Source organism: Eschscholzia californica, unplaced genomic scaffold (genome assembly GCF_041429995.1).
Source record: "Eschscholzia californica isolate CP2 unplaced genomic scaffold, dmEscCali1.0.p SCAF_3, whole genome shotgun sequence".
Taxonomy (NCBI): Eukaryota; Viridiplantae; Streptophyta; class Magnoliopsida; order Ranunculales; family Papaveraceae; genus Eschscholzia; species Eschscholzia californica.
Window position 1 is genome coordinate 11,442,192 of NW_028238420.1, and position 26,566 is coordinate 11,468,757.

Below are 26,566 nucleotides of genomic sequence, written 5' to 3' on the forward strand. Positions count from 1 at the left end.
CTTATCATCTTCTAGTCATCACCTCTCTCTCATCCAACTCATCGCCTCTCTCTACCACCTCATCTTCTCGCCACTTCATCATCTTTACCGATGAAGGTCGTCGACCGACCAATTTTCCGTCCGACGACTTTCAAACATTAAAATAATTAAAAACTCTCCTCTATCTCTCTCTCTAAAAAATAATCTCTTCGCCGGAGCTAGGTATGTTCCCGAACAGATCTAGGTATGTTCTTTGAACAGACCAAGCAAGGTCTGTCCCCGAACAGATCTAGCTCCGGCGAGGGGTCCCTTCGCCGGAGTATTTAGAGAGAGAGAGGAGAGAAAAAATAAAACAAATTTTTTTTAGAGAGAGAAAGAGAGAAGAGAGTTTTAATTATTTTTTTTTAATCTTTGAAGGTTGCCGGCCGAAAAATTGGCTGACCGACGACCTTCACCGGTGAAGATGATGAAGTGACGAGAAGATGAGATGGCAGAGAGAGGCGATGAGTTGGATGAGAGAGAGGTGATGACTAGTTAACGGTGTTATAACGGAATCTGAAAAAGAGGTCCATCTGGGTATTTTTCTAAAATAGGAGGCTAGGCAGGAAACCGGTCACAAAGTTGGGGGCTATTATGGAAATAACCCATTTAAGTTTGTAAGAAGTGATAGTCAGAGTAAATTTACTATTTTAATAATTTTTTTTAGTATATTACTGATTTTTTAACTATTTTAGTTCATTTTCATTATTTTAATGAATTTTCACTATTTTAGATAACTCTATTTTACTTATATTTTTTTTTCGTTATTTTAGATAATTTCATACAACTTGAATTTATACCACTATGTTAATGAATTTTACACTATTTTGGCTTATCATAATTTTAGGATGTGGTGTCTATGAGAAAAGTCTGTTCATGCTCAAGGACCGAGATCAAACCGTGGTGCTTTTAATATTTCAAAAATGCAAAACAATTCTTCGTTATTTACACCCTAATAGTACTACATGGGGAGGTTTGTTGGTGCTAAAAAGGTACGCCTTTAGCAATGCCTTCAGGCCTTTCCAAATTTCAAACCTAGAACACTTGTAAAACAAGGTTGGGCTTTACCAGCAGGGCCACTAGAAAAGAAGAACACATATACTGGGTTATTTCCCTAATGGCCCCCTACTTTGTGACCAGCTTCCCGCCTGGCCCCCTACTTTACGAGAAATACCCATATGGCCCCCTATTTCCGTTAACTTTAACTTTCCGTCACTCTCTCTCCTCCATCATGTTTTCTCTCTCTGCCAAGTCACGCCACATCATCTGTTACGCCACCTCATCACCTTCTCCGGCATAGGTCGCCGGCCGGCCAAATTTCCGGCCGGCGACCTTCAAACTAAATTTTTTTTTTTTTTTCTCTCTTCCTCTCTCTCTCTCTAAAATTACTCCGGCGAAGGGAGACCTTCGCCGGAGTGGTCTGTTCTTCAAGGAACAGACCAGATCTGTTCAGTGAAGAACAGATCTCGGTATGTTCTTCAAGGAACAGACCAGATCTGTTCAGTGAAGAACAGATCTCGGTATGTTCTTCACTGAACAGACAGAGTCTGTTCTTCAACAACAGACTCGGTATGTTCTTGAAGAACAGATCTCGGTATGTTCTTGAAGAACAGACCACTCCGGCATAGGTCTCCCTTCGCCGGAGTAATTTTAGAGAGAGAGGGAGGAAGAGAGAAATTTTTTTTTTTTTTTTTTTAGTTTGAAGGTCGCCGACCGGAAATTTGGCCGGTCGGCGACCTCTGCCGGAGAAGGTGATGAGGTGGCATAACAAATGATGTGGCGTGAGTTGGCAGAGAGAGAAAACATGATGGAGGAGAGAGAGTGACGGTGTTATAACGGAAGGGGGCCATATGGGTATTTCTCGTAAAGTAGGGGGCCAGGCGGGAAGCTGGTCACAAAGTAGGGGGCCATTAGGGAAATAACCCAAAATTTCACCATCTAAAAGATGGTAAAACTGATTTCTTACTCACCGTCACCACTCCGCGCTCTCTCTCCTCTCATCCCGTAAGTCTCTCATCTTTAACTTTCTCCCTCTAGACTTCAGACTCTCTCATTCCTTAATTAATAATCTCAATCTTTGAATGGATATCTCACCTAGAAGTTCAGCTAATCAAACAATAATATTTGGGAATCCCAACCTCCTTTGGAAGAAATTTATAAATCCAAATCGAAAATCTAAATCTTGGACAACCAAAACACAAACAGAAAAAAGATTTGGTTGAACAGGAATTCGTTGAAGCTGGATCAAACATGTTGTTTTATACTTTTGTTTCCAGATGTTATAAAAGTTGAAAGGGTTTGTAGTAATTAGGGTTTAGTAATGAGAAGGGATGTTGAATGATTGAGGGTTCAGTGTTGAAGCTAGAGTTGGACAGCCATTGTAGATTGTTAGAAAAGTGATGGTTCGTAGTGATGATGAAGATGAGAGAGGGAAAAGAGAAGAACCAATGAGTTTTTGTTGTTGGTCTTCATCTTCCATTAGGTTCGTTTGAATAAGTTAATCGCAAATCAACAATCTCTTAGACTAAGGTGCTGTTTGTTTTTTCTTTTGCGTCTAAATCTGAATTGGCTGAACTGAATTGGTTGAATCTGAATTGACTGAATTATATTATAAGCTGGATATTTGTTTTTAAAATCTGAATTATAAAGTCTGAATTAAGACTTTGACATTTATATCCCTATTTCATATTCTAGCCAAACATAGCCTAAAGCCCTAAACCCTAATTTCTCACTCCTCCCTTGAGTGAAATAAAAAGAAAATCAAAATCAAAACCTAAACCTAATTGCTATCTCTCTACCGTCTCTCTCTCTCTCCCAGACTCCCTCCTCTCTCTAACAAATGGTGCTCCGGCGATGAAGAGCCGGCGGTGGAGGTCTCTCTCTAGATCGGCGAGTGAACACACCTCTTTCTCTCTCTCTAACCGATCTTCAGTCTCTCTCTATTTCTAATCGAGCTTCAGCGAAGTTAGGATCGGGCGAGGGTTTTTGGTATCTTGTGGTGGCGGTAGGATTTTGGTTGTGGTTGTTGTGGGTCTGGTAAGATGTCTCGCCGTATCTCTCTTTCTCTCTAACTGAACTAAAGCCTCGCCAGATCTCTCGCTTTCTCTATCACAGAAGGTCTCAAAAACTAAACCCCTCGTGGTGTTTTCTATGGTGGTGGTGGTGTATTTGTGGTGGTTGTCTGGTGGCGGTTGACTGATTGTTTAATGGTGATGATTCTGTGGTGGTGCTGATTTTGTGGTGGTGGTGGTAGTGATGGTGGTGGTGAAGATGAAGATGGGGATATGGAAGTATTTCCCTAAATTTTACAGGGGTACAAATGTCTTTTGGAAGTTTTCAGATGGTGGAAGCCCATTTCAGACTTGTTATAAAGTCTGAAATTATTGGGCTCTTATTCAGCCAATTCAGACATATAGTGATTCAGCCCAAATTTCAGATTTTGTTAAAATAAAAAAAACAAACATCTGAAATCTGAATTCGATCTGAATTAGGGCGAATTCAGATTTCAGATCTGAAAATTTGAAAAAACAAACAGCACCTAAATCTCTTAATAGAGTTTTGCTTGAATTTTAAATTAGGGTTTCTTGAATATGTTAACCTCAATCAACAAATTTAGAGAAAGAAAGGGTGATGGAGATAAATGAGGAAGAGGGAGATGGACAAGAGAGATGGGAGAAAGAGCTTGGTGGTCAATTTGGGATTTAATTTTGAGAACTTTTAAAGGCGCCCAAACTATTTTTACTAGCGCCGATTTCTTGTGTAAAACAAAGTGCCAACAACCCTAGTGTCGGGCGCCCTTAAATACTCCCTCAAGTTTTCTTATTCTGTGTCAAACAGAGAAAAGTGACTTTCATAAGAAAATTTTGGTTTTCTTTCCCAAGAGAAAAAAAGTTGTTTTCCCATCCAAACGTTTTCACACGTATCAAACGGACCCTTCAGTGTTTTTGGTTGTGGTTGGGTTGGGAAAATAATAAAAAGCCCAATAAAATGATAATTTAAACCATCTTTGAGAAGAGAATTCCCCGGAGCAGGTGTCCCCTTCATAGTCCCAAAGAACATATTTAACCATGAAAGTACCAAAAGTAGGCAGTTCAACAACAAAAAAAAAAGTATCAAAAGTAGGAAAAGACAAACAAATATAAACAAATGGAAAGGTGGGTGAGTTGGGGAAATAAAAAAAACATCCGTGGTACAAAGACTTTATAAAAAATTGGTCAATTTTAGTTGACTCGTTTTTTTAATTGTTAGAAGAAAATCATTTTGAGTGAAGACTTTCTCCTCTCTCTCTCTCTTCCCTCTTTGTTACTATTTGACTGTCTTCCGACAATTTTTTCGCTGGAAAACAACATTGGTTTGGGAGAATCCCCCCTAAACCAGTATGAACTGGTTGGGGGAATCCCCAACTATCACAGTGGTTTGGGGTTTTCCCAAACCATTCATGTTTGGGAGAAACCCAAACCGTGGTCGGATCTATCGTGTTTCCAGCAAGGGATTATCCCTTCGCCGGATTAGAAAAAGAGAGGGCGGAATAGAGAGAGATATGGAGAGGGAGGAGCAGAGAGAAAAAAGATAAATGGAGGTTGTAGTTCTAGTGGAAGATGAGAAGAGGAAGAAGAAGAAGAAAAGGAAAAAAATTGTGGTGGTCGGAGTTAGATGTGGTGAACGGAATTTGTGGTGGTAGCCGGAGTTGGTGATTAGAGACGAGGAACAAGAAGATGACTTTTTTTCCTTTAAAAATTTGCACTTCGAAAAAATCGCCTAAATTCACATCTTCCCCTTAAATTTTTCTACCCCAAATAATTTTCTTATTTCTCCAAATCACCTACCAATGGAAAATGGAGTCCATAAGCCAAATCCGCACAGACTTTACCCTTTCCTTGGATGGATATCTACCCACCTATATTTTTGCATCTACTATGTAATATGGGAGTCCAAAAATTTGATCCTATGAAAGTGTAAATTCAAGATTATTGAACTTGGAAAATAAATAAAGTGGTTAGATGGGCTTTAGGTCAATAATTTCGCCGGCCTTTAGGCCAATAGTTTGGTTGAGCTTTCGACATGTTTCTGTAGGTGGTTAAATTCGGCAGTTATCGTGTTTATCACATCGTGTCAATGTATTAATGTCTTTTTAATGACTATCGTAGTTAAGATCAAAAAACAAATATTATCAGTCTCTCTCACTCACTGTTTTAGGTGTTGTTTCTTCACTAAACTTTCTTCAACACAAATTTTTTTTTGTAAGTTTTCTTCAAACACTAAAACCTCATTTTGGATATAAGAAGAGTGAAGGATGTTTAGTATGATGATTTTACTTTTGTTGCATTTTATTGTGTAACTATGTTTTTCTACTATTGATTTGTTTTAGTAATAGTTAGTTTTTTTGTTAAAGGATAGTAATAGTCTAGTTCTTAAAAAAAATGTTACTTAACATTTGTAAAATTGTCAAAATAATTTGGGAGATTTTGACATTGACCTCAACTTTTATATTAATATTAGGAGTACATCCCTGTTTTAAAATATTTGATTTACACCCCAACGACGACGGAAAACACGTTAACTTTTAGTTAAATGTCAGTTGTGCCAATCACACATGTGAATCATGATACCCTTGTTTACATTTTAATTTCCATCTCAATACCTTATTCTTCCATCAATTAAGTTCATCAACCATAATTCAACAAAAAAAAAGAGGTCATCAACCATAGACAACCATCCTCCTTCATTGAGTGCCACCACCATCATCATTTGTTATGTGCACCACATTAGAAATATTCTGGAACTTCTAACTTCATCGATTTTGATAAAAAAAATCGCGTTTCATTATTCTAGTGGATGAGACACATGTATAATTGTTTACAAAGTCACATGTCATTTTTTGTTTGAACTATAGTTTCTTCAATGAAAAATTTGTATATTGTGCAACATAAACTCCGTTTTTGTAATTTCTATTTAACCCGACATCTATTATCCAAAAAACGTTGAACCTTTACTCCAATCCTACTAAAATACAGAGAGAAGAGAGAGAGAATTGTAAAAGGTGAGAAAAATTAAAGAGGCAGATAAAAGAACGTGTGAGAAATACAGATAATGGTAAGAAGAAAACACATGACACGTGGGTGTAGAAAGAGAAAACGTCGAAACTTATTTGAAAGAGAGTATTACTTTGTAACGAAAAATCCACAAATTTGTGACAATATAAGATAATACAGTAATTTCGAAAAATATATTGTCATGATTTTGACAAAAGGACCTGAATAATTTTGTTTTCCTGCACATGGACCGACCTCCAAATTTTGGATATTTTATTCAATCCCTTTTGAATTTTTGTGATGGCAAATATTTCTCTTATTTTAACTACCTGATTTTCAAAGTGGTGCCACTATTTTTCTCTTTTATATACCAGACGGAGTCGCCTCATCTTTTCTCGTCCATCACTGAATCCAATTTTAGGGTTCTTTTCGATTTAGATCTCTGCTCTCAGGTAAAATCTCTCTCAACCCTCTCTCTCTCTCATTTCATTGATATTTTGATCTTCAACTACACAGTTATAATTCTTGTTATTGTCATCATTTTTTGAATTATTGACTGAGATCTTCATCTTTTTGTACTTGATTTTGAAGGGTTTGTTGAGCTGAGATTTAAATGGCGAATATTGATATTGAGGGGATCTTGAAAGAACTTCCAAATGATGGAAGGATCCCTAAAACAAAGATAGTATGTACTCTTGGACCTGCATCTCGATCTGTTGTAATGATTGAGAAACTTTTAAGAGCAGGAATGAATGTTGCTAGATTCAATTTTTCACATGGTACTCATGATTATCATCAAGAGACCTTGAACAATTTGAAGATTGCTATGGACAATACTCAGATCATGTGTGCTGTTATGCTTGATACTAAGGTTTCAACTCTTTCTTGTCTTACAAGTTACAAGTTTAGTCATTTTGAATATGTCTCACTTTTCATTGTTAAATTGACATTCTTTATGTTTTATTTCTTTGATTTTGTCAATGAAGTAGAATTGGTTATTATGAGAGAGGCTAATAATTCAACTATGACATTGATGAAAGTGAAGGGTAGTGATAAGTATATAATTCCCTTCAATAGTCAATAAGGGAAAGAAATGTTCGTCTATACTTTTAAGCTTGATTCTATAGCGCGTCTGACATTTGGGTTTTGGGTGGGCTCTGTTGTTAATTTGGATATCTTTCTCTATATGTGCGAGTGGAATAATAACCTATCTGACCATTCATGAAGGGTTCGTACAAGGAGTCAAGGCTAGGTTTTTCTTTTGGAACTAGATTTCTTAACTTAAGATTTCAAGTACCATAGTTGATTAACTCAGTAAATAAACTATATTCTGAATCTGTATGATAATTTTTACAGACCATTAAACGAGTTTGGTAGAACCTATAAGCTTAGAAAAGAAAATATAACGAGGAAAGTTCTGGTCCCTAAACTGTGCGATGAGTGGTTTTATGTGTAGTGATCCTTCCATATGTATCCACATGGATATCAAAATCGTATGATTTTTATTCAGATCGTACTGGATCATACCCATGTTGATTTGAATCGGACTGTAGATCGCAATGTACACTAAATCGAACGATTTTCGGATCATACCCATTTTGATTTGAATCAGACTGTAGACCGCAATCTACACTAAATCGAACGATTTTTGGATCATACCCATTTTGCTTTGAATCGGCCTGTAGATCGCAATCTACACTAAATCAAAGATTTTTGAATTATACCGATTTTGATTTGAATCGGACTGTAGAGCGCAATCTACACTAAATCGAACGATTTTCTTGCAAAATCGTTTTTTGAATCATGAATCGTGGGATGACTCTAAAATTCTGTTACGTTGTGCGAAACTACTTAGTTTTAGTTCCGGAGTGAAAACCTTTTGTACCACATACTGGAATTAGTAAATAGTAATACCTCTATTTTGGACCAAGTTCTCTCTGCAAATTTTTGCTTACACGGTTACACCATAAATAGCCCTTAGTAAATTATGTGGTCTGAACTTGAAGCTTCTAGTTTGTTAAGCTTATTGGACTGCTCGAATGGTGTGTGCATTGTTTATGAATGTCATTTGTGATTTGAGTCAAATGTTGAGATCTTTGGTTAGAGATTTTCCTGAATAACATCCCTCTTTTTTCAGGGACCTGAAATCCGTACTGGCTTCCTCAAGGATGAAAAACCTGTTCAACTCAGAGAGGGAGAGGAAGTAATTATTTCTACTGATTACAGCCTCAAGGGAGATGGAAAGACGATCACCATGAGTTACAAAAAGCTTCCAGAGGACTTGAAGCCAGGAAATACCATCCTATGTGCAGATGGCACCATCACCCTTACTGTTTTGTCTTGTGACGTCGCTGCTGGAACGGTCAAATGTCGTTGTGAGAACACTGCCATGCTAGGAGAGAGAAAGAATGTTAATCTTCCTGGTGTCGTGGTTGATCTCCCCACTCTTACAGAGAAGGATAAGGAAGACATCTTGGAATGGGGTGTTCCCAACAAGATAGATATGATTGCTCTATCATTCGTTCGTAAGGGTTCAGATCTTGTTAATGTTCGTGAACTTCTTGGATCCCATGCTAAGAGCATACAGTTGATGTCAAAGGTAAGCTGAACCCTCAAAATGTTTTTCTTTATTCTGCAGTATGTTGATAGAGGACCACAATCGTCTTTAGTAGATTAAAGTACATGCCAAAATGATCTAGAAATAATTTCATATGTTCAGTCCTTTGGGTAACTTTTTCGGGAATCGGGATGTTTCTTCGAGCTGTACAGTTCCCATAATAGAGCTATGAAATTCAGTAAGAGTTGTCCTTTATGTTACTGGGTTTTGTTCTAATGACCATCTTACTTAACTCTTTCTTAACATTTAGTGACCTAACTTATTCGTTGGCTTATTGAAGATTGAGAACCAGGAAGGAGTGATCAACTTTGACGATATCCTCCGTGAGACGGATTCTTATATGGTTGCCCGAGGAGATCTCGGAATGGAGATTCCTGTTGAGAAGATCTTCCTTGCACAGAAGATGATGATCTACAAGTGCAACCTTGTAGGGAAGCCTGTGGTTACTGCCACTCAAATGCTTGAGTCCATGATCAAATCCCCCAGACCGACCCGTGCTGAAGCCACTGACGTTGCAAATGCTGTTCTTGACGGTACTGATTGTGTCATGCTCAGTGGTGAGAGTGCTGCTGGGCTTTACCCAGAGCTCGCTGTGAAAATCATGGCCCGAATATGCATTGAGGCAGAGTCTTCTCTCGATTATGACGCCATCTTCAAGGCTATGGTTAAGTCAACGCCACTTCCAATGAGCCCACTAGAAAGTCTTGCTTCCTCTGCTGTCGGAACAGCTAAGAAAGCTCAAGCCACCCTCATTGTTGTGATGACTCGTGGTGGGACAACAGCAAAGTTGGTTGCTAAGTACAGGCCAGCAGTACCAATCCTTAACGTGGTAGTTCCTGTTCTTACAACCGACTCATTTGACTGGACGTGTAGCGACGAAACTCCAGCAAGGCAGAGTCTAATCTACAGGGGTCTGATCCCTTTACTGGCTGAAGGATCTGTAAAGGCTACAGACGCAGAGTCGACGGAGGGGATCCTTGCAGCTGCCCTCAAAACCGCTACTCAGAAGAACCTATGCAAGCCTGGAGATGCAATTGTGGCTCTTCATCGTATTGGAGGAGCTTCAGTCGTTAAGATCTGTGTCGTTAAGTAAGAAAAAGAAGAACAAAGTGGTTGCGGATCAGCTCCACAAGGGGTAATGAAGAGCTTATTGGTTTCTAGTCCTAATAGAAATCGTCAGTTTGATTTTAAGAATTGTCTTATGTGTTTTTTCCACGGTATTGTTTTTCTTCATTATTTTCCGGAGATTTCTCTCCGTTGCAGTCTGCAGGATAAATTCTTAAGGAGTTATGTGGGTGGAAGGTACGCATGTTGTTCCAGTAATAGAGTTAGAATATTGCGTTCTTTGTCAACCAACAGCTATTATTGTCATTTTCTTTTTAGGTCTCTCTCTAGGCTAGCTTGTAATAAGATGGAATATCTTATGTCGATACATTGGTTGGTAAAAGATCATCCTTTTGCCCCCTTGGATATTTCATGTTTTCGGTTGTTTGTGATTATTTGCCTGGTGAATCGCTCTAATTTACAATCTTACTTCGAAAATTTGATGTTTCAACAGGTTGAAATATATGTATTTGTCACACAAATCTAAAATTTGACAATTGGTTGTGAAGTTTTGCTGTTCTGGTGATGAGTGAAGATGTAGAACCTGTTTCTTGCATCATTTTTCATCTATTTTAACCTCAATACTGCAATGGGTTTCAAGTGTATTTATTTGATCCATTTCCATGTACTTATGAGTTGTTCTTGTTAGCTAACTAAAGTGAGCTTGACAACCAAGAGGTTTCAGAGTATCATGGGGAATATTATGACGAAGGACAAGTAAATGAAGAAAAAATGGAAGTGAACAATCACACGAATGCAAGAGATTTACACGGTTCGGTAGATTTATATGGTTCGGTTGGTGACATTACTCCACGGTGAATAATTACGCCGCGAGTTTCACCATAATTCATGAAATGTAGGAGAAAAAAAGGAGCTTTTAGTCTACTCCTATTAATTAATCTAAACCAAGAAGCCCCAAAAGCTAATTATAAGGAAGTTTGTTAATTACTGTATTAACTATAAATGGATTAATTCGGTCTTTACGTTATTTGCACACCAATTTCTTTTCTGACCTCGGATTTAGTTGTTGTAAGAGTAGTCTCACATGGGAGAAATGCTATCAAGCAACCAAAAATATGATGTGTAGGTTCTCTCCACTTATTGTCAATTAATTATGAGTTTGATGATCACAAACTTAATATGATATTAAATTTAGTGCCACACGAGATATGCTTAAAACCCACATGCTCCACGTAACTCGATAAAAAACACGTGGTAGGCTCAAAGAGTGCCACACGTAAAGAGCCATGCATAATCATCTTACATGGGAAAAAGATCATCTTTTTTTTGTTGAAAGGAAATACATTAACATAAAGAGTCTATTACAATAACCCAAGTACAAAAAAAAAAAATTACAATACATAAAGTAGTAAAACAAAATATCAGGGTTGAAGAAGTGCAAAATAGAACTTCGATTTGTATAGCATTCTTCATTCTGTAACTTGCGAAGCTGACATCTCTTCTTGAGCATGATATAATATTCGATCTTGAGAGTCCGTCTGGGTGAATTAAAGATAAAACTCGTACCTAACTTCTTGTAACTTGCGAGGCTGACATCTCTTCTTGAGCATGATATAATATTCCGCCAGTATTCTCCATATACAGAGACCATATCTGATCGAATTCTACAAAGTAGAAACAGGTCAGACACCTGGAAATTGGGTTCGCCGTTATAGCCCGAGTATAAATACTCCGCTAATCCGACAAATGCACGCAATAAAATTGCGAAAAGGGTGAAAGTGAACATGTTATAGAAATAGTAATCAGAGTTAAGTCTATAAGGTCATCTAGCAATTAAGAATATAATATTTAAGTTCTTTCCACTTATTCCTAATTGATTTTAGTTGGACGACCACAAACATGAGAATCGTAGTTGTATAGTTGAAAATTGAAATCGCACACAGTACAAATTAAATTAAATTTGGATCAAGAGTATTTTCATCTGGGACTGGGAGTCTCTATTAGATTTGGGAGCCAAGAGGCTTCCACAAATTTAGAGGCTCAACACATGAGACGAGAATCTCCCATTTGGTAGCCTACTGTACTGGGTTTGCTGTAAGGAACACAACGCAGGTCCTAGGGCTTCTTTGTTCATTCCTCGATTCACACCGAGCGTCTCTGGGCAAAGACATCCGCTCTGTAACATCCCGCCTTCTTCTTTGGTTCCCAATTTTGGTGGATTCTGAGTTCGTCTTCCTCATGGTAGTGTTGGGATTTCTCCCATCTTGTCTAAACATACCTAAAAAATTCAACCATCAGAAACCCTATATTTCTGATCAACATTCAATCTCTAAAAGATTCAAAACAATAACAATTAAGGGTTTCAGTCAAAAGCGTCAGATATTATTACCTTATAAAGATCATGGTCATGGAGATATGTATGAAATGATGAGAGTCTTTGTGCTTTCAGACTTGCACACTGACTATAAAGAAAACATGTCTTGGATTAAATGCTTATCAAATAAGAAATATAATAAAGATATTCTTATTGTTGCTGGTGATGTTGCTGAAACATATAAAAATTTCATCTTGACTATGTCTTATTTGAAAGATAGGTTCAAACATGTGTTTTTTGTGCCTGGAAACCATGATCTATGGTGTCGATCGAAAGGAGAGGATTGGGTAAGTAAGGAATTCTCATGATCACTTATAGAATTGTTTAGTGTGTGTTAATCTTATAATTATTGGAAACACATTTAGTACTATGAGATGGGTTGGTTCATTTGGAGATCTTTATAGCTTCTAATCTTGTATAGTTTACTTTGTTTCTTATAGATTGAGTATGTTTTGGTATTTTTCAGATTGATTCACTAGATAAGTTGAATAGATTGCTTGATGGGTGTCGAAGACTTGGAGTCGAAACTAGTCCGATGATCGTTGATGGATTAGGCATTGTTCCTTTGTTCTCTTGGTATCATGAGGTGGATATGTATATTTTTCAGTTTTTACTAACTCGTCTTCGGTTTTATGTTTATAGGATTTGAAGGGGATTCTCAACTTCAAAGAAGTGTTTCAACTAACGTCTAACGATGCTCTAAATGTACATGCTTGTTTTGCAGAGTTTTGATAAAGAGAAGGACATAACTGGCATCAAGATTTTATCTTTGGAGATGGTGATCATTCTTTTTCCTCCTAGTAAGGATTTTAAAGTCTTTAATTGAGATGGCATGATTATGGGAATGAACAAATTAGATACTTAAAAAGAATGATGGCAAAATTTATGTGATTAATGATAATGTTAGATCCAAATATTTTTTTTTTCTTTTCTGGTTTCATAGTCATGTTAATGAGAAAATTGCAATGTTCTTGAGTCCCACTTTGATCACATCGCCGTCTTATTTAATTATGCCCAGCTGAGGTGTTTACATGGAGTATTTCCTTTAGTTGTCGAGCAAACCCTTTATCCACTTATCTGCCAAACTTCGGTCCAGTAAATAAGTCTACCACATTCATCTGAAATATTTATTGCTGCTATCACTGAATTTTTCTCATGAGATTTCTTTGAAACTTAATTGCTCTCTAGATCAAACTAGTTTGCTATGCATTATCCTGCAATGAGGACGACCCCCAAGCAAAGTGTGTTTTACTAATGCGTATGTGTTTAACTGCTCTCCTTTGATTACTACGTCCATAAGTCCATAATTAGCAGTTGCAGTTTTCAATGATAAGCAAAAGCTGAATCTCGTGAATAACCAAAGTTCTATGTTCTCTTTGATTAGTACCAGAGACATAATGGCAGCATCTAGTACCCATCAGTCTGTATTAAAGGTTGTACCATAAGACGTGCCCATAAGGGACTTTTGTACCATGTTTATGGTTAGAATTTGATTCTTTATAGGTGTGATTTTTTTTTCTCGAATAACAACTCTTTTATCTCATGTTCATATTACATGCAGGCGTGTAAAGACTTCCATGCATGCAAATGGCCGTTGGGACTTTCAAGCAAAGATTTATCGCTTGCTTTGTACTTCGACGCTATGAATGAACTGAATCGCGATAAAGTCGAGGGGATACAAAGCACATGTAGACAAATAATAACCTTCTCTCATTTTCTTCCTAGGTTAGTAGTACTCACTTACCTATACTATTCTTTTTAATTTCTCTGTTTTGGCTCAAAATGTCAGTACATCTCAAATCTTCTAGGAACATTGTATATATGAAGTGTATAAGGATTGGCTCTGAGGAAGATGAGGGCCATATACTTTAATTTAATGACATGGTTCAAGTAAAAAGTAGTTTTACCATATATATACTCTACCTCGTTTTTGCATAATATGCTGCCGATTTTGCGTATGCATAAGATTTTAAGTTGTATGACGATGTAATTGTGCGAGTTTAGGTGTATCTATTGTTTATATGCTATCGGAACAATATAACCTCTAATACCTTCTTTTTCCTTCTAAGCAACCCAAGCCATTTGTCACATCTATAGTGTCTTGAATGAGTTCAAAACGTCTTCTGACCTAAATAGTTTTTTTTTTTGAATAATTTGATTAAATTAGAAAACTGAGGGAAAAGGATACACAAGAGCCTCAAGGGGCAAAAAAAGAGAAAATAAAAACAGCTAGGGGTTACATAGAAAACATAAAAGCCTCCCAATTTTCGACTAAGTCGACAAAAGATCTAAGGTTCACCCCTGGGATAGTTCTGACCTAAATAGTTAAAAAAGAGATATCCGGTGTATGGCCCTAGTGTATCACATAATGGATGTGGTGCATAGATACTCATACCACACGCCAGGGGGATCCATTTGTCACATCTATAGTGTCTTGAAAAAGTTTTCTAGATAGAAAAATCACATATTAATTTAGATAATGTCTTTTGTTCTTCTAATAAACTACTCATATATGGCTACACCTTTTCACATGCATCGGTCCTGTATGACATACACTCATCTACATCAATTTTTTTTTTCCATAAACCAATTTTTGCTTATGAGGTAGGATAAACTAGACTCTATGGGGTTTAGTCATCTTTTGACGGATAACGAGTTGGAAGGAGTTCGTTGTTCTACGCAGTATTAACTTAATAAATTTGGTAGAGATTTACAAGAACCACAGTTCGTCAAATATGCAACCTTTGACGTCATTGGAAGATGTTATCATCAGAACTACAAGCCAATCAAAAGTCACCTAATACTAGATGTATAGTTGTGTTCATTTAGAACATTGGCAAATGTTGAACTCTTGCGTGAGTGCATAGTGATCATGGGGATGATATTTGTTCCTGAGTGTCTGTTTCACAGCTTGCAAGCTTTGGCGAGATAACGACTTATGGGATTTATGAACCTGTTTAATTTTGACTTGTCCATTCTTTTGGTTAAGCTAGTTTTTTTTTTTCTTTCTTTTGGTTGGCAACTGAAGTTCTGAATTTACTTAATGTTAAACATTAAACAGGCAAGAATTATGCCCAGAGAAGAGAATGTTATTCTACCCAAACCTACATAAGATAATTGGTTCTGATAGTTTGGAGAAACGGATAAGGTTTATACACGGGCCAGATTTTGGGACGGAATCTTCTTGCCATGTATTCGGTCATACTCACTTCTGTTGGGACACTGTCCTTGATGGTATCAGGTACATACAGGCACCATTGGCTTACCCAAGAGAGAGAAAGAGAAGAATGAATGGTGGTGAAGATTGGTTGCCATTTTGCATTTACTCACAAGGAAAATTCAGTGAGAGATTATCGCCTTGTTACTGGTCCGATTACTACTCTAATACCACTAGAGAACCTGAAAACATTGAACTCGCTCCTTGGGTTGCCAAATTCTACACCAAACAATAAAACCACCACTACCCACCACCAACACTACTTTCTTGGTTTTCTCCATTTGTATAATTACAAACTCGTAAATAGACCTGCAATCCCCCCCACCCCCCACCCCCCACCCCCCCCCCCCCCCCCCCCCCTTGAAAATTGATTTGCAGGTTTACCGAAGTTCTTTATATGAACAACAGCTTCTTTCATGCAATGAAGGGACGTATTCGGGGAGACCTTTTGGGTTGCTTCGTTTTCCTTTCTTATTATTTAGATATTTAGATTCAAAAAAAGTAAAGATTAGAAACTTGAAAAACAGGGATTGGGTTGCACCATACACAGGAACGGGTATACAATAATGATGTTGATGTATTTGGCGAATCAAATACCATGGTCTACCCCGGCTACAACCATCATCACCACAACCACCCCAAGCCCTACACCTCCCACCCATGGTTAGAGAAACAAATATCCCTAACATTCATAATTTGTTTACAGCTAAAATATTTGTTCTGCAAGTAAAAGTACTTGTTCTGTCGCAAAATGAAACATAATTTTTTTTTTTGTCTTCGAAATATGACATTTTTACATCAGAAATGTGACCTTAACCATTAGAACCTGACAAAACAATAGCTTACTTCAGACTAATTTCAATATTTTTTTCTAATGTGTTCTCGTTTACATTACAGGTGGTTTTCTAGAATAAATTGCTCATGTTGTGCAATTAGATTTCGTTTTGTATTACACTAGGTATGACCCGTGCCTCCGGCACGAGCATTGATATTGAACGAGAATATGAAAGTTTAGACTATAATTTGTAACAGGTTTATTCCTAATAATTTGACGAAACCCTATCGCAAAATGCGGCAACCATTCAAGCTCAAACGCAAAAACCTTAGCACAAGCTTCTTCTTGGGCGACCTGCTAACAACATCATAAAAAGATCTCAAGTTGAAAGATGGTGAATTGCGAAGTGCCCCAGCGGTCCTATTTGAAGATTCGAACAATACTAAATGAGAAATGGAGGAATATATCGAGTAGCAAATGTATGTTGCATATACTGTGTTCAATATCTATCATGGAAAATCACTATGTAGGTCATAATGTTTTGAATTTTGAACAAAAAAAAGGTCATAATGTTTTGAATTGACCAGATGTGTTACCATTGAGGTGCATAATACATATGAACCACGACAAATTTATTGCTTACTAAAATTTCGAAGCAGCAAATTTGTTGTCACTCATAAGAAGAATGGAGTTTATGAAAAAGGAACAAAATTGAAGACTAACCTACTGGTGGCATTGTACAGTCATACCATTATTACGATAAGTAATTTTTGCAGAACTACCTTTTCATTCTAAAGTTCCTTCCTCAATCTTTTCATTTCGCTCCACGGCTTCCATCTTCTGCTCCACCATGCGAAATTGTAAAACAAACAGTTGTCATGATGTAATTAATCGACACATGCTATTAGATGCAAAATAGGAATGTTAGAGGTCTGCTGCTCTCCTTGAACTTGGCTTCTAGTTAGCGAACTTTCTTCCCAGACATTACCAAGTTCTCCCTTGTGTCTTCCTGTTGCATGAAAGCATTTAAGTATAAGCTTTAAAGAAGTAGATCAAGTGTATACAGTGATCAATAGATTACTACAAATATTAATATTTGAAAAAGATAACTTCATGGAGATTTTCATGATTTCGAATGACTTTATCCTAATTTCTATTTATATTTTTAAGCATATCTATCTTCCACAGATTTATCTAGTGTTTCAGAACGTGTCATGGAAGCCCAAAAACAACCCACCACTACCAATATGTAGGTCTTCCTGAAAAGTCACAAACTCATAACATAAATATAAATGACTTCAATTGAACCAATTTTAGCATCATATTTGTAAAAGCATGGAATTTGAGGTAAACCAATTCAATTCATATTAAGAAGCATAGAAGTTTAAATACAAATCACCACAACTTTCTTTGTATCGAATAGATATCATTCACGGTTGATTCAACAACATGAGTGATATACTTCGAAATTACAATGAAGGGATGTCAATGTAAAAAGTTGTGAAAAATGATTCTTACCGAGTAATGTTGCCGAAACAGATATTCAGGCATTTGGAATCTCCTTTTCGACCACTTTTGATACATATGATGTCTGGTTTTTCGAATCTGAAACCATAAAAGAGCACTTTGTTTCATCCAAAAATCGTGTCATCTTTTGACTTTTAATGGCCCTAGTCTTCTTTAGTTCATCCAAGCTTTTCATTTTCATCTGAAGCTATCTTTTGACTTTTAATGGCCCTAGTCTTCTTTAGTCCATCTAAGCTTTTCATTTTCATGTGAAGCTCATATATATATATAACTTTTTCATCTTATGGGATAAAACCTCAGCTATATTAAGAATCCACTATTAAAATCATAGCTAATAAATAGCGAAAAAGCTATGTCCATAACAAAAACACCTATTCTTTCTTCCTCATCATTTTCAAACTTGAATGACTGAATATGTATATATATATATCCAAGTTCTAGTGCAAATGCTTTACAAATTCTGGTCATATGTAGTTCCTTATCTCTCCAACTATAACAAAAAAGGGTAATGTAATGAGTTCGGCTAAGAATTTTATCGAACACTAAGTGTGTGTCAAATGTCTGAGTTATTACCGATAATAGTAGCAGCGAAACCAGTTCCATCAACTTCTTCCGCTGCAACAGAATTATTAAGAAACCAATTCATAGCCAAACTTAACAATCTAAATAAAATGGTTTATAAGGTAAGAACAGAGACAAGCTAGGTGAAAAAGAACCAAGGAAAATTACTTTCGAATTCAGGTACTTCAGAACCAATTCTCCAAATCCCAACCGTAAATGCAAAAAGTGATGAATCTAATAGATACTAAAGGAAAAGAAAATTAGTCTTCTAGGTCAATTCCCCTTCTGGATCCATGGGAACATCAAGTCACAGATAACACAAGTCAATTGTGGAATATGACTAGTCAAAGCAGTATCAATTCCGGTCATTTCTAGAGTGGAAAATGTTGAGTTTAGATCAAAAGTCACCTCTGAAAGGATGCTTCAATCGCCACTCGTATCCATGAAGATCTTTCGCAACCAACTCTTGAGTTAGTGTCGCTTGGTTCATGTCCTAAAAATAGCAAACCGCAAAGATATAAGAAACCAGTGGGAAAACCAAAATCGACTGAAGGAATAAGAAGAAAGAATATGAATCCGGAACCCCAAATTACCAAAACAGGGAGGCATTTAGTTGAGTGTTTCCGGAGAACAGAGAGTCCACCATGAGTGCTTGTATCAGATGCAGTTAAAATTTTGCAAAATGAGTGAACAATGGGTTTTGGAGTTTCGGGTAAAAAATCATCAGAACTGATTTGTTCATTTTGCTACAGAAACAAAAGGATAAAGAAGACTTACTTAAAAGTGGCTAAGGGTATAACATAATCATAGCTTGAATTATAATCTTAATCTATTTTGGAAGAGTTTGAGAAATCCTTACATCATCTAAAGGAATTAAGATAATTTGTGCATAAACTTCATCAGTTTCTTGCTAAGCCTAGAAATTTAAAACCAAGTCAACAATCTGAATGTTTAAAAATTAAGAAGATCATCACTAACAAGGAAGAAGAATCTCTACCAATAACTGAGTATTAATAACTCCGACGAAGGATCTTTGACGGAAGATTAAACAAAGGAATCCTCTAATTAAGTTCCTGGTTCGTTGAAGCTTCTAACTGCAAATCACACACCAAAACACTAAAATCGAAAATGAAAACAAAAGAGAAAAAATGACCTGGTTGTTGTAATTTGGAAGTTAAAGTTTCACCTGCTTTAAAAAAAATATATACTGAAGGACCCCAGCACAAGCTTTCCATAGCTCAGTATCTAAGTCTTGACCTAAAAATCCATTAAAAACAGAAAGAAAATCCCATCGATCAAATGAAGAAAACATATCTGTGATCTCCATTGAAGAATTTCATCTTCAAAACCATAGCTCACTAATTTTTTTTTCATTTTGGATATTCTATCCAATAGATAATGGTAAAAAAAACATAAATCAGAAACAACAATTTCATATCAAACAATCTATAAATTAAAAAACAATTTTACCTTCAATGTAGGCAAAGACACGAGAGAAGGGAGAGAGGACGATTGAAGATGAGGAGACGCGTTTACGTTGAGTGTAGAGAGAGGGAAGAACAAAGATGTGAGAGGCGAATGAAAATGGAGGGTTCAGACGTTTTTGTGTGTTGTTGAAAGGGGTTATGACGATGGATGAACTTCGTTAACCATCAACAAACAGTGATGCCATTGCTAACCGAATGAAATGAAGAAGATGAAAGATTCAATAGTTGATGAATCAGATAGAGAGAGACAAAGTACTTGAACTATCTTCGTTGAAGAATCATGGTGGCAAATGGAGAAGAAGAAACGACAATAAGAGAAATAGAGAAAGTCGGATAGAGAGAAAGAGATAGATGAGACGGGTCAGATTGAGGGACGTCCGTTTGAAGGAAAGATTGAGAGAGGGTAACGAAGGGTCAACCTGACGGTTAGCAGAGATCCGTTAGATATCAACACACATGGCAAATCGGAGGGCGAGATTTACTCTAGTCAGCATATGAGAATATTAAGTTTGTCCTAGTCAGCTTGTCCCAGTCACAACCAATGTGTTTTGTTATATAGATTCTCCATTTTTATGGTTATGCTCCGGTGCACGGACTCTATGTTTTTTGATTTCTTAAGGTTAGAAGCATTATGAAGATGAATGACCTTTCATTTTCAAATACTAAAGATTTCTACTTACATTTATTAGATTTTGTTATTACCACTCCCAACTAAATTAATTACATGTACGAATGATTGGAAAAAGATAAATGTAGTTTTACTACGGAAGAACAAAATAGAGGGCCCAAAACAGATAGCATATATCCTCCCACTATGGACACCATAAGCCGTGATAATAGGGGAGGTCATCAACATTCAAAGTAATCGCGAATGGAGGTCCACATCCTCCGCTTTCTTTTTATCGCTAGCTCGCCGTCAACATAACAACAAACATATGAGAAGCAATAGAGGCAGAAGAAACATATGAGAAAAAATAGAGGGAGAAGACAAAGTACTTGCAAATTTATTCAAAAAAAAGTTGGAGACATAAATACTAATAAATGATTCCCTCTTGTGCATATAGAGAATGACAATGTCTACATCCAATTCTACCTTCGTCCTTTCACCTAATTTTATGCCTACTTTTTACAGATAACACTATTTAAATTTGAGCATGGAAATAAATACAATATACAAAGAATTCGACGACGATCGACATGCCGTATTCCATCTAATGTCGTTCATGGCGAGTTGAAGTTTATAAGATAGATAAATTGAGTTTTTTAGGGATGTACTTGAATCTTATAGCAAAAACTTCAAAAAAAAAAAAAAAAGGGCAGGCCAAATTGATGTGGCGTGAAAATGCCACATTTAGGTCACTTAACTTTGATGAGTTAGTTCTTTTCGAGTTTTATTTCTAATTACTTATGTGTTTTTATTGTTAGGTAGTTTATTTGGAGTTTGGCGTGTAATTCGGAATAAAGAGAGCGAATGATCACATTTTCATCTTATGCGGCAAAAGGGAAGAAAAGAGCACCAGGGGTATTTTGGTCATTTTGGTCAAAATCAGAAGTCAAACAACAAGTGAAGTCAATGACGAGTCCGATGGTGAAAACGGAAGTCGATTCGGAGTTCGGACGGAGAAGTTGTGAATGAAAGAAGCCGAGGTTCGGTCTTGAAACAAGGATTCTATGAAGGCACCCCCTTGGTTCTAAATGTAGAGACAAGATGAAGGCACTCCCTTGCTTTAGAAAGAAGCCCAACCCAAGAGCCCAAAGAGGAAGAGAATAATAGAGATTCTATGGGCACCTTTTTGGTCCAAGTCAAAATGGTCTAAGACTTAGTCAAGTTTGACTAAGTCTAGGGTTGTGTATACACAAGTGAGAAAAAGGAATCAAGGGAGGATACTATTCATCATCTTCTAGCTTGGGCAAGAGGCAAGAGAGAGAAGGGGGCTAAAGGTGTTTCAGGGTTCTTGAGTTTGAAGGCTTGAGAGAGAGAAAAAAAAAGAGAGCAAGAAGGAGGATCCGGCCAAAGCATAGGCCGGCCTAGCTTTGGCCGGCCGAGCTGCTGCTCGGGCTGCAACATGAGCAGCAGCTCGAGAGTGCTTCAGCACCAGGCCGGAGCAACAGACTAACAGCATGAGCACGGGTAGCTGCTGCTCCAGCTCGGGAAAGCAGCACGAGCACGGGTAGCTGCTGCATCTGGCCGGACTTGATGCTTCATAGCTTGGGATGGACCTGCTTTGCACGGGATGGGAGCTCTTCGGCTCGGACAAGCACGGGAAGGCCGCACCTAGCTCGGATATGCACGGGACAGAAAGCAACCGGCTCGGGCAGTGGCTTCTTGGCCGGACTTTCATGGATTTGGCCGGATTTCATCAACTCTTTGGCCGGAATTTTCATGGTGTTCCGACAACCTTCTTGATCCGAAACCATGGGGCTTTTACTTCTCATGTCCTTGGCTAGCTTCTCATGTGGTTTGATTTGATTTGGGTTAGAAATTGGTGGAGAGAGAAAGCTAGGGTTTAGCTTTAATGGAGGTTTGTGATAAATGGAGAAGATGATGGTGGTCGCTATGGGGAACCCAGAAATTTGCTAAGGGGAGATCGGCTGCACCTTAAAGACTCATATTTTCCGACGATCTTAGCCTCGAACCACATTGAAAAAGGGGGATTCTCTCATCATCTTCTTTCCATTTCTTATTTAATCACCATGTTTAGCTAACTTTAGTGTGTCGATTATATGAGATGAAATGTGATGAATTCGTGATTATGTTTAATATGATTTGATGTTTTGATATAAATTGGTGTTCATTTATTTCGATTATCGTTTTGATCGTATTTTCATGTGTCTTGTCAAGCACTTCGCATAGTTAATAGACGAAACGAAGTATTCGATATCGATCGTAGTCTAAGTCATAATTTCATGTGTCTTACCATGCACTTCACATAGTTAGGCGACTAGACGACACTTTCGATGACTCGGGATTAATCGATTTAGACGTTTGTTTGACTAAGTATGATCTCCGGATATACGTAGTACTTAGAGACATCTACTTTAGGAGTCGAATATCGATTGTACTTCGACACATTAAATCGGACTACACATAGTCGTAGGTTTATCATTATGGATTCCCGGACTTCGACACCTTTCTCACTTATTTGTTGCCCGAATCGAGTCTTACCGTCTCCCGACTCTTGTTCCTCCGACTCTTCTCTCGAATCTCTCTCGTCCGTTTTACTTATATTGTTTAGTTAGTTTTGCTTGCTTTCTTGTTTTGTTACTCTTTCAAATCAAAACCCCCATTTATCTTTGTTTTCTTTCCTTTTTAGTCTAAGTTAGCATTTGATATCTAGACCGGCGAACGAGACTCTTTGATATCCGAGTTACCTTCCTATCCTTGGATCGACTCCAGTTTTACCAGTTACTACTTGATACCTCCGCTTGGGTGTGCAACCTTTTCGGGTGCATCAAGTTTTTGGCGCCGCTGCCGGGGATAGGTTTAGTAGTTTAGATATCGTTTACGTGTTTTGTTCATCACCTTTGAGTAGGTCATGAAAGAGAAACTGGAATAGTTTGCAGTTTCAATGATTTGAATTTTTTATAGTTACCAAAGTTGGATGAAACGAATCGAATTTGCAGAGAAGTTGCAGTTTCAATGATTAGATGGAATACGACATTAGATGGAATACGACATCGGGTCGAAACATTGGTTGATACCTTCGTCCCATTTAGGTCTTTCCTCTCCCTCGTTTTCTCCCTAAACCCTAAATCCTAAACCCTAAAGAATTCGACGACGATCTTGGAATACGAGTATCAAAGTCTGGTCTCCTTCTTCTTCATGGCCTAGCTATTATTCAACAACTCTTTCATATAATTTATCAGACACTTGGTATGTTGTATTTGAAAAGAAATAAGAATTATATAGACAGTGAAGGAAAAAGCTGGTGAAAGAGAGAGGTTATGGGGTATGGATATTGAATGAATTCTTTGATTCATTGGATTAAATGAATTGGTTATTGGAGGAGTAGAGGAGGTTTATAAAACCATTGGAATTCAATGAGAGTATTTAAGGGAGTTTATGGAGGACAAGTGTTTGGAATTCCAAATTAGTTCGTTTCATCTAAGCACTTGTGGAGGTTAAATACAAGGTTTAATCTTCCAATCCAGTTGGCAATTTTTATCTTTACTTTGTCCTAGTCAGCTTGTCCCAGTCACAACCAATGTGTTTTGTTATATAGATCTTTACTTTGTCCTAGTCAGCTTGTCCCAGTCTCCACCACTCACATGAAAACGACAATTTTTAGAAAAAACAAAACACAGACAGACGAACAGCCTACAAGAAACTGAATGTCTAGGGTTAGTCATTCCTTCTCGTCCAACCATTATTGAGTTCTTCATTTCTTAATCTCTATCTTTAAATTCCTTTATCTGTTTGTTAATCTTCAAAGTGAAGCTGTTCTAAAGACTTTCATCCTTACCTTTTTTTTCTTAATTTTCTGAGGGTTTTTGTGATAAACTTGACCTTTAGTTTGTTTTTGCCTGATTTTTTCACCTGGGTTCATTTGAAATTGTATATCTACAAGACTATTGATTTGAATTTTTTTGGGTACTTTGTTATGATTTTAATCTTCATTGTTGCTTGATTTGATTTTTTTTTTTGGACTTACGATTTTATTCTTGAACTTGTATGAAGTGAGTTTCACTGTTTTTTTTAGAAGAGAGTGTATTTATATATAGATTGAGTTAAGATTACTTCATTTTGGAGGAGTTGACAAGAAAATGCACGTATGTTTTTTTGCTCAAGAACTTGAAAATTTAGTAAATGAAACTCTGATTTGAAGAGTTTTACTTATAAGTTGCAGCATAATGCTGAAGTTATTATGTAGTCCTTAAAGATTAGATTTCTATGGTATAATCAGTTTTGACTTAATTAGATCTGGTTAGGGCTATTACTTCTCTATATTTCTATTTGACTGGTAGATGTTTTTAGTGGAGAAGACAAACAGATAAGCTAGAAAGAAGCAAGAACAGAAAAAGGTAGGGCACTCTTTAGATGTTGTGTGATTAGTAAACATATATGCATTTAATGATCGAAGCGATTGAAGACGTTCATGATGCCAAACTTAGATACACGATAACACCAATACGTGAAAGTACCCTAGACAAATGATGTCGAACCTTGTTAACTGTTTCCTTTGTTCCTCAAATGAGAAGATTATTGGTTAAAAAATCGATCAAAAGATTATTGTGAGAGTTTTGCCTCTTTTTGGTTTTTCTCAGTCTGTTTGTTTGTTTTCTTGTCCATGCTTAACAATTGCATTGATTCTGAATTGCTAAGCGCGACATAGAGTTCTGATGCTATAGGAAAAACCATTGCAATAGCTCCCATGGGTATCTCTGGATTAAATGAATTGGTTATTGGAGGAGTAGAGGAGGTTTATAAAACCATTGGAATTCAATGAGAGTATTTAAGGGAGTTTATGAAGGAAAAGTGTTTGAAATTCCAAATTAGTTCGTTTCATCTAAGCACTTGTGGAGGTTAAATACAAGGTGTAATCTTCCAATCCAGTTGGCAATTTTTATCTTTACTTTGTCCTAGTCAGCTTGTCCCAGTCACAACCAATGTGTTTTGTTATATAGATCTTTACTTTGTTCTAGTCAGTTTTTTCCAGTCACAACCAATGTGTTTTGTTTTATAGATATACCAGTCTCCACCACTCACATGAAAATGATAATTTTTAGAGAAAACAAAACACAGACAGACGAACGGCCTACAGGAAACTGAATGTCTAGGGTTAGTCATTCCTTCTCGTCCCACCATTATTGAGTTCTTCATTTCTTAATCTCTATCTATAAATTCCTTTATCTGTTTTTTAATCTTCAAAGTGAAGTTGTTCTAAATACTTTCATCCTTAACTTTTTTTTTTTTCTTAGTTTTTTGAGGATTTTTGTGATAAACTTGACCTTTAGTTTGTTTTTGCCTGATTTTTTCACCTGGGTTCATTTGAAATTGTATTTCTACAAGACTATTGATTTGAATTTTTTTTGGGTACTTTGTTATGATTTTAATCTTCATTGTTGCTTGAATTGATTTTTTTTTTTTGGACTTACGGTTTTATGCTTGAACTTGTATGAAGTGAGTTTCACTGTTTTTTTTTTTTGAGAAGAGAGTGTATATATATAGATTTAGTTGAAGATTACTTCATTTTGGAGGAGTTGACAAGTGATGGGCCTAAAAAGTTACCTAAATAGGTCTACACCCGCAAGTGCACGGGTGTCAAGTTGTAATAAATTCCGGTAAGACCGGTTCGTTCCTCAGAGACTAAGTTAAACCTATTCTAAGACTAGGAAATAAATCGGTTTTGCTTTGAAAATTGTTTTTGGGTTTTTTGTGATAAAAATATTTAAATAAAATAACGAAAATCAAAATGAACTCAAATGGGGGAAAGGACCTAAGGGTTCAGAATCTATCCACGGAACAACTCTAAAGGTGAAATACTGAGTCAACGAGTTACTTTTATTACTCGGGCTTTAAAACACGAATGGTCTAAAGTCCGGAAGATATCTTCCTTAAAACGATAAAAACTAAAGATACATGCATCATTCCCTATATACTAATTACTCGATTATTATGCATCAACTAAGAAGTATAACCCATCAAAGCATTTTATTCTAAGCATGGAATATCAACTTAAGAAAGATGAATAATGAATGAACTAATCAATAATCAAGAATAATGCAAATTAGACATGAACGACCAAAATATTACTCTGACTCGAATTTAATCACACCTAGAAAGTAAATAACAACATGGATTTCATCAAACACTCTAGATTGGAAAACTAGTTGCTCATAAAAATCCTATCAGTTGTAAATAATGAACTTATTACAAAATCAAAGATAAAAGT

The 26,566-nt window shown here is 36.7% G+C and overlaps 2 protein-coding genes and 1 long non-coding RNA gene across 15 annotated transcripts; 2 read left to right on the forward strand and 1 right to left on the reverse strand.

Annotated features, from left to right (window-relative positions):
• Window positions 1-6,188: 6,188 nt before the first annotated feature.
• On the forward strand, window positions 6,189-10,166 carry LOC147548397 (pyruvate kinase, cytosolic isozyme-like). Its single transcript, XM_086665763.1, has 4 exons — window positions 6,189-6,502; window positions 6,642-6,921; window positions 8,188-8,649; window positions 8,948-10,166. Exons 2-4 carry the CDS (start codon window positions 6,664-6,666, stop codon window positions 9,758-9,760), a joined length of 1,533 nt encoding a protein of 510 aa, XP_086521889.1. The 5' UTR covers window positions 6,189-6,502; window positions 6,642-6,663; the 3' UTR covers window positions 9,761-10,166.
• Window positions 10,167-11,649: 1,483 nt separating this feature from the next.
• Window positions 11,650-16,876, forward strand: LOC147548398 (uncharacterized). 2 transcript variants are annotated; one of them, XM_086665764.1, is made up of 5 exons: window positions 11,650-12,393; window positions 12,573-12,692; window positions 12,831-12,884; window positions 13,668-13,831; window positions 15,168-15,706. In XM_086665764.1, exons 1-5 carry the CDS (start codon window positions 11,971-11,973, stop codon window positions 15,556-15,558), a joined length of 1,152 nt encoding a protein of 383 aa, XP_086521890.1. In that variant the 5' UTR covers window positions 11,650-11,970; the 3' UTR covers window positions 15,559-15,706. The 2 variants fall into 2 exon arrangements, with proteins under 2 accessions (XP_086521890.1, XP_086521891.1); XM_086665765.1 differs by lacking the exon at window positions 15,168-15,706 and adding an exon at window positions 16,356-16,876 and having other exon boundaries at window positions 11,684-12,393.
• LOC147548399 (uncharacterized) lies at window positions 16,151-20,094 on the reverse strand. 12 transcript variants are annotated; one of them, XR_015236831.1, is made up of 11 exons: window positions 19,657-20,056; window positions 19,373-19,443; window positions 19,184-19,280; window positions 19,046-19,102; window positions 18,780-18,932; window positions 18,595-18,679; window positions 18,355-18,420; window positions 18,199-18,240; window positions 17,617-17,703; window positions 16,881-17,107; window positions 16,151-16,452 (listed from the first exon to the last, which is right to left on the reverse strand). It is a non-coding gene; the product is annotated as an uncharacterized LOC147548399 (long non-coding RNA). The 12 variants fall into 12 exon arrangements; XR_015236834.1 differs by lacking the exon at window positions 18,355-18,420 and having other exon boundaries at window positions 19,373-19,570; window positions 19,657-20,094; XR_015236837.1 differs by lacking the exon at window positions 18,355-18,420.
• Between the last annotated feature and the right edge of the window lie 6,472 nt (window positions 20,095-26,566).